The 11,768-nt window shown below is 43.8% G+C and overlaps 1 protein-coding gene and 1 non-coding gene across 2 annotated transcripts; one reads left to right on the forward strand and one right to left on the reverse strand.

The window, feature by feature from the left end:
* Window positions 1-8,499: 8,499 nt before the first annotated feature.
* On the reverse strand, window positions 8,500-8,573 carry TRNAV-AAC (transfer RNA valine (anticodon AAC)). The gene has a single exon. It is a non-coding gene; the product is annotated as a tRNA-Val (tRNA).
* Window positions 8,574-8,655: 82 nt separating this feature from the next.
* LOC133791046 (THO complex subunit 4A) lies at window positions 8,656-11,161 on the forward strand. Its single transcript, XM_062228929.1, has 5 exons — window positions 8,656-8,945; window positions 9,077-9,223; window positions 9,339-9,407; window positions 9,496-9,689; window positions 10,698-11,161. Exons 1-5 carry the CDS (start codon window positions 8,784-8,786, stop codon window positions 10,879-10,881), a joined length of 756 nt encoding a protein of 251 aa, XP_062084913.1. The 5' UTR covers window positions 8,656-8,783; the 3' UTR covers window positions 10,882-11,161.
* The last annotated feature ends 607 nt before the right edge of the window (window positions 11,162-11,768 follow it).

Here is an 11,768-nt window from a genome sequence, read left to right on the forward strand (position 1 = left end):
TGAAATAACGAGTGATCTTTTGTTGATAATGCGCGAGCTGCAGCTGTGAAGCTTCTCGTTTTTCGTCAATTAGGTCGAGGGACGCGCAGAGCAATTCGTCGTTCCAGTCTTGGTCAAATGTCTGGACTCTGTGCGAGGCTACCTTTACTTCGACAGGAAGGATGGCCTCACTCCCGAAAGCCAGGGAGAAAGGAGTGTGACCCGTCGAAGTTCGGTGCGAGGTCCGGTATGCCCACAGTACATGGGGGAACTATTCAGGCCAAACTCCCTTGGCTTCATCCAGTCTCTTCTTAAGTCTTGCTTTTAGCATCTTGTTGACATCCTAGACCTGCCCATTGGCCTGGGGATAGGCCACGGAGGAGAAGCTTTTAACTATGTCGTGCCTCTCGCAGAATTCAGTGAAAAGGTCGCTATCGAACTGCGTTCCGTTATCTAATACGATCTTCTTTGGCAGCCCGAATCGGCAAACAATATTCTTGACCACAAAGTCGAGGACCCTCTTTGAAGTGATCGTCGTCATGGGCTCTGCTTCTGCCCACTTTGTGAAATAGTCGATGGCCACCACCGCGTAGCGAACTCCTCCTTTTCCAGTGGGGAGGGCACCAACCAGGTCAATCCCCTAAACCGTGAACGGCCATGGGGACGAGATCATCTTTAGCTCGACCTGAGGAGCCCGGGCAATTGTGGCAAATCGCTGGCACTTGTTACATTTTTGGACGTAGGAAGTCGAGTCCTTTGATAGAGTGGGCCAATAATACCCTTGCCTTAATATCTTCAGGGCCAGGTTTTGCTCCCCAGGGTGATCTCCGCAAAAGCCCTCGTGCACCTCCTGTAAAATGGTCTTCGCCTCGCTTGGCAGAACACACCATAGGAGAGGTAAAGAGAGGCCACGCCGGTATAATATCCCATCTATCGCTGTATACCTATGAGCCTGGTAAAGTACCCTCCTTGCATCATTTCGCCCCTCCTGTAACTTCCTTGCTGTGAGATACTCGAGGATGGGAGTCATCCAAGTCGGTCTGGCGTCGATCATCTCGACCTCCGCCCCGATTTCCTCTATGCTTGGTCTTTCCAAGAACTCTACCGGCACCAGCCCCAAAGTCTCCGCCTCCCCAGTGGTAGCGAGCTTTGCCAGGGCGTTCGCGCTGGCATTCTGCTCCTGAGGTATCTGCTCGATTGAGCCGCGCTCAAATGCAGATAGCTCTTTCTTTACCTTGGCCAGGTAAGCAGCCATCTTGGTTCCCCGTGCTTGGTATTCTCCTAACACTTGGTTTACCACGAGCTGGGAATCGCTGTAACACTGGACGGAGCTGGCCCTCAGCTCCTGGGCCACCCTTAGCCCCGCCAATAAAGCTTCGTATTCGGCCTCGTTGTTGGACGCTTTGAATCCGAATTGTAACGCTGAGTGGAATCGATGTCCCTCTGGGGATATCAATATGATTCCAGCCCCGGAGTCGGTCTCGTTAGACGAGCCATCTACGAAGACTTTCCATGAGGCTTGAGCTGATTCTTCCACCGGGTCTTCTCGGAACCCTGTGCATTCTGCCACAAAATCAGCTAGGGCCTGGCTTTTTATAGCAGTTTGTGGTATGTATAGTATCTCAAATTGGCTGAGCTCGATAGCCCACTTCAACAGACGTCCTGATGCTTCAGGTTTCTGCAAAACCTGCCTTAAAGGCTGATCGGTTATGACGTGTATTGAGTGGGACTAGAAATACGGCCTAAGCTTTCGGGAGGCCGTAATAAGGCAGAAGGCCATCTTTTCCATCAACGAATACCGGGATTCAGCTCCAAGAAGCCTCTTGCTGATGTAATAGACTGGCTTTTGAGACCGGTCTTCTTCTCGGACTAGTACGGCGCTAGCCGCATTTTCCGTGACAGCTAGGTAAAGGAAAAAAGGTTCTCCTGCTGTTGGTTTGGATAATACGGGCGGCTCGGCTAAATGTGCTTTCAGGTCGAGGAAGGCATGTTCGCATTCCTCGGTCCACTCGAATTTTTTATTTCCCCGGAGAAGGTTGTAGAATGGCAAACACTTGTCGGTAGATTTAGAAATAAACCGATTAAGGGCCGCCACCCTTCCTGTCAGACTTTGAACGTCTTTTCGCGACCGGGGTGAGGGCATCTCGAGTAGCGACCTGATCTTATCGGGGTTCGCTTCTATTCCCCTGGTATTGACGATGAAACCTAGGAATTTTCCTGACGCAACCCCGAAAGTACACTTTTGGGGGTTTAGCCTCATGCCGTATTCCCTCAAAATCTTAAAGCATTCCTCCAGATCGGAGACATGGTTATCGACAGTTTTTGACTTGACCAACATGTCGTCAACATACACTTCCATATTTTTCTCGATCTGATTGGTAAACATCCTATTTACCAACCTCTGGTACGTAGCTCCTGCGTTTTTCAGCCCGAAAGGCATGACCTTGTAACAATAAACGTTAGTTGGGGTCATGAAGCTAGTGTGTTCCTGGTCTGTGGGATTTATGGCGATCTGGTTATAGCCCGAGTATGCATTCATAAAAGACACGAGCTCGTGCCCCGCCGTGACATCTGCTAATTGGTCAATCCTTGGCTAGGGGAAGCAATCTTTGGGGCAGGCTTTGTTCAGATCGGAAAAGTCGATGCATGTCCGCCATTTCCTGTTGAGTTTCAGGACCAACACAGGATGGCGACCCAGATCGGGAACTTTGCTTCATGGATAAAGCCGCACTTTAAGAGCCGGGCTATTTCCTCCTCTAGGGCCTCAGCTCGGGTCGTTCCTAGGCGCCTTTGTTTCTGGGACTTTGCAGACACGTTTTTATCCAAGTGGAAGGTGTGCATGATGACTCTCGGGCTGATCCCTATCATGTCTCCATGAGACCGGGCGAACACATCTAGATTTTCTTGCAGAAACCTAATAAACTCCGCCTTCCTTTTGCTACATAGGTTTTTCCCGAGCTTCACCACCTTCAAGGGGTCTTGTGGGTCGATATTTACCTCATTGAGCTCTTCGATGGCCTGGAGCTCGGATCTATCCTCGCGCTACTCTGGGGTCGATATCATTATTTAAGATGATACCCTCCCCTCTGACATTCTGAGGTTTTTCTATCTCAGTACTAGGTACAATTTCCTGAGATTCCTCACTCCCGCCCTGGATGGTCATCGTCTGCTGCCCGGGTCTTGATTTTCCATTCATAGAAATGCTATAGCATTCCCTCGCAGCGAGCTGATCACCTCGGACCGTGCATATCCCCGTGGAAGAGGGGAATTTTAGTGCGAGGTGGCGGATGGAGGTTATGGCTTCAAACGCTATCAATGTAGGTCGGCCCAAAATATCATTGTACACGGCGGGACAATCGATGACCACAAACTCGAGGAGTTTTGAGACAGTCCAGGGTCCCTCTCCCAAGGTAATCACCAGCTCGATTGTTCCTATTGCTGCCGACCCTTCTCCATAAAATCCATATAGCATCATGGAGGTGGCTTTCAACTCGGTGACAGATAAACCCATCTTTCCAAATGTAGACCGAAACAGCAGGTTCACTGAGCTCCCATTATCGACCAGTATCCTCCTAACTCTCCGGTTGGCGAGCTGGGAGGCTATAACTAGAGGGTCGTTATGGGGGAACTGGACGTGACTGGCATTTTCCTCGGTGAATATGATTGGTTGCCTCTCCAGTCGTTGCTGTTTGGGTAGATGCTGCTCTGGGACGAACTCCACTCCATTATGAGCTTTCAATTCGTTGACATATCTCTTCTGGGCACCTCTGCTTGTGCCGGCCTCCGAAGATCGTGGAGATCTCTCCTCCTATCACAGGAGGAGGGGTGTCCTGATTTATCCGAGACCCGGGTTGACTTATCGGAGCTTCTAGAGCTGGTTGACCGGCGGGAACTCTATTCCGCGCATACTGAGCCAAGGGTCCGGCTCTGATGAGAGTCTCGATCTCATCCTTCAGATGCCTACAATCGTCAGTGTTGTGGCCAATGTCGTTGTGGAATCGACAAAACTTAGAGGGGTCCTGCTTAGCCTTCTGGTGCTGCAAAGGCTCCGGCTTCTTCCAGGGAAGGCGAGCAGAGTTTGCTAGGAAAATGTTCTCCCTAGTGTTTGTGAGCTCGGTATAAGTAGCGTAGACTGGCTTAAACTTTTCTACAGGCTTGTTCTTCTTCAGGCCGTGATGGCCGCCCTAGCCGCTCCCTTTTCTCTTGCCTCCACCCAATTGGTTATTCTGTGTAACGGTTTGGGTCGCTTTCACGACATCCGTTCCCACTCCAGCGGGCTGATCAAAGGCTTGGCTGGTTCCCGCAACCGATGCTCGTGCCTCCTCCAGGTTTATCCATCCCTGGGCCTTGTTTAGGAACTCGTCCACGGTGCTGACACATTTTCTCTGTATCTCTTTCCAGAGTCCGCCCCCAACGAGGATCCCAGTCCTCAAGGCCATAAGCTTGGAACTATCGTCCGCGTCTCTGGCTCGAGCCGCAACGTTGGCAAATCTGCCCAGGTAGGCTTTCAAAGGTTCCTCGGGCTGCTGCTTTACGTTTTCCAGGGTGTCGGCTTTGACGCGGGCAGCCTGAGAAGCTCGGAATGCCCTCTTGAAGTCGGCAGAAAAGGTTTTCCACGAGCTGATGGACTGCTTTTTATTCTGCTTGAACCATTGCCTGGCCAACCCAGTCAAGGTGGAAGGAAATATTAAACACCTTAGCTCGGGACCAATGTTGTGGGCCATCATCAGGGTGTTGAACATACCCAAATGATCTGACGGGTCCTCGTCTCCATCGAATTTGACAAGTGAGGCATACGGAAACCAGGTGGATACGCCGTGCTATGCTGGGGGCAAAGAGCTCGAGTTCATCCCCCGAGTCGTACTCATCTTTTTCTTTTTCCGATAAGAGCTTCTTCATCAGCTCTTCCATCTGAGCTAGACGCTCTAGGGTTTGGTCCTTACTTCCTTGGTTGTTCTGGGGCTGTTCAACAGCTCCAGTTCCATTGTACGCCTTAGGCGGGTTATTGTCCCTCCTAGCTTGAGCTAGGTTATGTGGGACATTCCCGCTGTCACGTACTTCCGACAGACCCTCCCCTTGGTGAGCACGACTACCATTTCTAGCTGGATCTCCTCTCTGAGAGTTGAGGCGATCTCGAAGGTTGGCTCGAGGGCTTTGAGCCGAACTCAAACGATGGCGCAGGTCTTCGCCGGACATGTCACTTCGATGACTCCCGGTCCATTAACTCCCGTTTGAAAAACTCGGAGCCCGTTGCTGAGGGTGAGGATTCGGGATTTCCCCGTGCGCTCGGCTGCGGTGGGAAGGTCCGACGGAAGGAGGATTTCTCCTGCTGCTCCCATGAGCCGGAATGTCTCGGACTGGACGAGGAGGATATGGGTATCTTATCGGTGACGGGAGATGCCTAACTGGTGACGCGATCCTAGTCCCGTCAGGGCGGATTAAGCTAGGTTGCGGCCGCTCCGCTCTACCATTCCCCGCGTTCTGCACTCGGTGGTCTGACCGTGGTGCAGGACAGCTAGTCGGGGTAGGTTGTCGTCGCAAGCCCTCCCTGGATCTCCTTCGCGAGCTACCTTGGGCCCTCCTGGGTGCACTCGAGGGTGGAATCGAGCTAGGAGTTGAGGTCCGGACCGATTGGCTGAATTGTTGATCGGCCCTAGGAAGTTCCTCAAACACAGTTTCCTGGTGGTGTGACGTGGGAGCAGAATTCGGAGTCGAGGTTCTGACCGACCGACTGGGCCTGGACCGGTTACCCCGGCGGGACTTATGAGTCCCACTATGCCTTTTTCCGACGTTAGCGTCGGTTGTAAGAGGGGGTAATCAGGCCAAGACCTCTTCGATTTGCTTGTTTCCTTCGACAGCTGACTTCTCAACTGTGCATTTTCCATTTCTATCGCCGTGTAGAAATCCGGGTTCGGATTTGGCGGCCGGGGAGTCGAACTTCCAGTGTCGCCCTAGTCCATTGGCCGCTTTCCCGGTCGCTGCTGAACCTCAGGGTTTTGCTCATCGGATATGGTGGCTTGGTGGGCCTCCTGCCCATCACGTTGATCCGCTTCATTACCATGCCTCGAGCGAGTAACCACCATGGTTGGGTTTCTGCAATACCACCAATCTAAATTCTCTCAACGAAAGCACCAAACTGTTGACGCGGTTCTTCGGCAACAGATAATTATACGAATAAACAGGATGAATTAGTGCTAGATAATGAACCGTAATATGTAAATATTTATATTCTAAACTGACGAAAATAGTATAGGGGGAAGGTTATAACTCCTTTCCTTTTAGGTGGTTCGAAGGTTAAAATCCCTCTAGTCCACCAGCCAATATTATTGATATATCTCTAGTATTCCTTACAGGGTGTTTCTTTACAAACTAGACACCAACCCCTTGCAACGCCCAGGGTCTCCATATTTATAGGGAGATGATACCTGGGTGTTGGTAAATGGGGTCATCCCGTGACCTTCTTACCCATCATGTCATCTCTGTGACACTTATGATTAATTCATAAAACCTGATAATGAAGTGTTGTCTAATCAATAGGTAAGGGGGATAATGGGCCGCATGGCCCAAATCAGTCGTGGGGTGCCTGAACACGCACGTTTATGCTGCATGTCCGAGAATTCAGGAATGGAGTAGACACGTGATGTCTGATATGCACACGTTTACATTGAGTGGTTGACTTCATAAATGGTTGGGGGTGTCAGTTCTATGCCGCACCTCGAGCTCAATGTAGTTCCAGCTCGTGGTGTCCACACTGCTGACCCGATGCCTTAGAGTATTCTTACTAACCCTTTGACTAGCTTGGGCTAAAGAGGTGGAGACTTGTAACAGCAGCTCCGGGTAGGTGGCTTCCACGTGGCGGATATAATTATGCCATTTTCCAGCTCGCTAATAACCCGAGGATATTTATGACGTACAGATAATAATATTTAATACATGAATATAATTAATACTTATATTAATATCATTTATATTTAAAAAGTTTATCATATTATATATATTGATATGTTGTAAACAAATCATAAACAATGTTTTAGTTTAATTTTGAATTTAATATATTTTTGTCATTATTTTATATATAATATTGTTTATTTATTTGAAATTTAAATGACAATGATACAAATTTAATAATTATATAAATAAAATTAAAGAAGTGCACGTTGTTTGTATTTAGTATGCTAAAATGTTAGTTTTAAAAATAAGTTAGAATATTATGTCCTTAATTGTTGTAAAACCAATACTTTATGAAATTCACTAAGTTTTGCAAAATTGATTTCTAGTTTCTTAAGGAAAATTACTATGTAAAATCTAGAATCCACCTAGATCCATCTTTTGAAGGCTGCCACACTACTCCAGCCCTGGGTCGAGACTCCACCCATGGCGTCGACCGGAGCTTGTCGCAAGGCAGTGGTCAGGGAAGATGAGGTTGAAGAAGACCTATGGGGTCGGGGGAGAAGAGGTTGAATGAGACCCATGAGGTTGGGGGAGTTGAGGTTGAAGAAGACTTTTTTTTAATAATCAATTTAATTTTTTTAATTTATTTTTAAATTAAAATTTTAATTAACTAAATTTAAAAAAAAAGATATATTTTTATAATATTTTATTAAAATAAAAATGATTGGGCCAATCAGGTGCCGCCACATGGCTACCACGTTGGTCCTTAATCAGAGTTGACGGCCAGGGACCAACGTCTGCACCAAATTCGTAACGGTAAGCATTATTGCCGCCAAAATTTTTACACAAGCATTTAAGTGCAACAAAGTTAACTACATATGTATTATTACTGCAAATTTCCCTTATAATGATATATAATACTAGACTAAATGTTTAATAATTATATTAATATAAATATAAGTGTTATAAAATATTATTACGATGATAATATATAATCATAATTTTGTATTATATTAATATGAATTCAAATATTATAAAATATACATGAATATATTTAATACTTATATTAATATCATTTATGTTTAAAAAGTTTATCATATTATATATATTGATATGTTGTAAAAAAATCATAAATAATGTTTTAGTTTAATTTTGAATTTAATATACTTTTGTCATTATTTTATATATAATATTATTTATTTATTTGAAATTTAAATAACAATGATACAAATTTAATAATTATATAAATAAAATTAAGGAAGTGCACGTTGTTTGTATTTAGTATGCTAAAATATTAGTTTTAAAAATAAGTTAGAATATTATGTCCTTAATTGTTGTAAAATCAATACTTTATGAAATTCACTAAGTTTTGAGAAATTGATTTCTAGTTTCTTAAGGAAAATTACTGTGTGTGCTTAATTTTGCCCGATTAAATTGATAACTCCTATTAAATTATACCCAATTCAAAGTGACTTGTACATGTGCCATTCCATTTATGAAGGGTAAGTCTATATTTTTTATGTTTAAAATAGTAAACAAATAGCTAAAAAAAAAGTAATTTGTTTAGGAAAGTCCTTAACATAATTTAAAATACTCATAAAAAAAGAACTTAAAATTTGATAAAAACTATGGCGTCGCCCGGACTCGAACCGGAGACCTTCAGTGTGTTAGACTGACGTGATAACCAACTACACCACGACACCTTTGTGTTCCTTTCGTAATAAATATATATAATATTCGTTTTTCACGTTAATATAATCCTTCCGTGTTAAGTCATTGTCTTCCTCTGGCTCAATCTCAAAATACGCTCTTCCCTTTCACACCTTTCTCTTTTCTTCTCTGTTCATCGACGAAACCCTAGCTCTCTCTGTTCCTGCACCTTCGTCCAAAATCTATCTTTCTCAGAGATCAACATGTCAGATCCTTTAAGCATGTCCCTTGACGATATCATCAAGGGAAATAAGAAGTCTGGATCCGGAAACCCTAGAGGCAGGGGCAGACCCTCCGGCCCTGGTCCCGCTCGACGACTTCCCAATCGCGCCGCCAATCGAACTGCTCCTTATGCTGCCGCCAAGGTAACATTATCTCTTCTTTTACTCAGATCTGTATTTTCTTTATTATCGTTGTTGACTTGTTGTTGCTGTTTAATCGAAGCAATTATTCTTTGGTGACTGAGGATTCTAAATTTTCATTTTTTTTTGTTCAGGCTCCGGAGACGCCATGGCAGCACGATTTGTATATGGATCAAGGGGCTGCTTTCTCTGCTCAGGCTGGCCGAGCTTCTGCAATTGAAACCGGGACAAAACTCTACATATCAAACTTGGAATATGGGGTTTCAAACGAGGATATTAAGGTTTATATTTTTTTCCTATTTCTATTTATATTTTTTCATATATATATATATTTTAATTTTGGGTATTGTATTTTATTCTTTTTTTATTCTAAGATCAGTTTTACTATGTGTGCAGGAGCTGTTTTCTGAAGTTGGTGATCTGAAACGTTATTCAATCCATTACGACCGAAGCGGTAGATCGAAGGTACCTAGCAAAGTTTGGCAAAATTTGATCCTTTCTGATGATTCATTCTGTGCTACTGTAGCTTAGAAAACAAAGCTCTTTTTCTTAGGGAACCGCGGAAGTAGTTTTCTCACGACGGGGAGATGCTGTGGCAGCGGTCAAAAGATACAACAATGTTCAGCTGGATGGGAAGCCAATGAAGATAGAGATTGTGGGAACTAACGTAGCAACAGCTGCTGGGCCGCCTCCTCCTGCCACCAATGGCTCGTTTGGAAATTCAAATGGATTTTCAAGCTCAAGACTGTATGTTTTCCTGTCTTCTGCTAATGTTTTGTCATGTTTCTGGCAGTTTTTTAAGTCCCTATCCATGTTTTGTTGAATAAGTCTACCTATTAGTTTGACATCTTACTTTATAGCTATGTTTATATCAGCAAGAATTATGATGTTGGCAATTGATAAGAAAATAACACACAGGAGTGTTCAACTCATATCCTTGTATCATGTATGCGAGAGAAACATGTAAAAACAATTCTATAATTGAATAAGTCTAACAACAGAACGTACTTTTGTTATAATATAATACCAGAGTTTTCGGCATACGTAGAGAATGAATGTTCTGTTTTTATGCGAGCACCTGTTGCTAGAAGAAATTATTAGTTCGACTGTGAGGCTATTGGAGAAAGTAAAAGCAAATCGTGATGCTTTTCTTGGATTGATCTCGCTTATGAGGATTGGATCTTGTAATCAAATGTGAGACTGTTGCTCTCATGGTCTAGGTTTCAATTCCTCACGGGGACCTATCTAGTTTACATCTAGCCTCCAAAGATTCTAGAGTATAGGGTTCAGCTAAGAGAACTTATGTCATATACTATTGTGCGTATGTATGGTCAGTTTTGTTTTGTTATTGTGTTTCTATTTGAATGTGTGCAGCGTAATGTCCGATAAATTTTTGTTTCTTGATTGTTTTCATGAACTGAGATCAATTGCACTGTTTACTGTTAAACCGCATAACTCTGCATATACACATAGAAGCCCTAATTAAAATAATTTTTTTCTACACAAGTATATAGTTGTACAACATTCTCAAGGCATACAAATTTGTTCAAGATTATTCTACTTTTATTTATTTATTTTGGAATTGTAGCTCCCACTGACCAAAATTTGTGGCTCTGTCCCCTGTATGAATCTTATATATGAGAAAGTTGCTGATGTGATATTTGATCGTTTGGGTGTCATTTATTTTTTTGTTGCTTTTACAGAGAAATTTTTTATATTATTGCTGACTAAGCTTTTCATGTGTCTATTGAACAGTGGACAAGGTAGGGGTGGAGCCATTGGACGCCCACGAGGAGGTGGGCCTGGTGGTAATGGCAGAGGCCGTGGTCCTAGAAGGGGGGGCCGCGGACGGGGAGGCGGTCGTGGTGAAAAAGTATCTTCTGATGACCTTGATGCTGATCTGGAGAAGTATCACGCAGAAGCCATGCAAGAAAACTGAAAGCAGATCCTGTGTTTATTCATTGCTATTATATCTTCTGTGGCTGTTTAAGTATTGGATGATTGAGAACTCCGTCTATTTTGTGTACTTTACCAAAATCCAACTTCTAGAGAAAAACAGAAGAAATTACCATAGGAACAACTGTTAGAATCTTACTTTATGGAGTTTGGGCATTTAATGTTGATTGTTCCTTTTAACTTGGGTGTGTATGAAATATGTGGGTTACTGCACTGCTGTCTGTATGTACTCAGTAATCTGCACCAGCACTTTTTTGGTTTTATTTCGTCCTCTTTTATTTCATTCAACAAGTTGGAGTATGGGAGCGGAAACTTAATTCTCTGCTCTCCATGTTCAAAGAGAGCATTGGCTGCAAGTTGTGAAAGGATTGAGTCATAAAGAATCACACACTGCTGCTATGTCTTTTGGTTGCAACTGCACTTAAAAATCTGAGGGGACGTCACTGAGGTAGATTTCCTTGTTCCCTTTGTTTACTTGCTTTTTGTTAAGTTTTGCCCCTTGTGGTTAACTGGTGCAGTTGATTATGCTGCTTAGCTTTTCCATTTGATATTTATTAATTCTATAGTTCATGGAAATAGTAGTGTATGATGTGTTATAGTGGCACTCATAGGAATATTTCTGTTTTGGCTCAACTCAACTTATTGACATTCATATAGATATAGATCTCTGCTATGCAACTTGTAAACATGCTAATAGTAAATTTGAGATCGGATGAAAGTTATCCGAATGCTCATTACTATTACTCTTGGAAGGAAATTGATCAATTCCTGTCTTGACAATGTTTGCAAATGTATCAGAATTTTTTGCAGCTCGACACTATCTGAAAGAATAGCTAACCTGCTGCTTAATTCCGAATCCTGTACGTCATT

This window comes from Humulus lupulus, chromosome 7 (assembly GCF_963169125.1).
Source record: "Humulus lupulus chromosome 7, drHumLupu1.1, whole genome shotgun sequence".
Taxonomy (NCBI): Eukaryota; Viridiplantae; Streptophyta; class Magnoliopsida; order Rosales; family Cannabaceae; genus Humulus; species Humulus lupulus.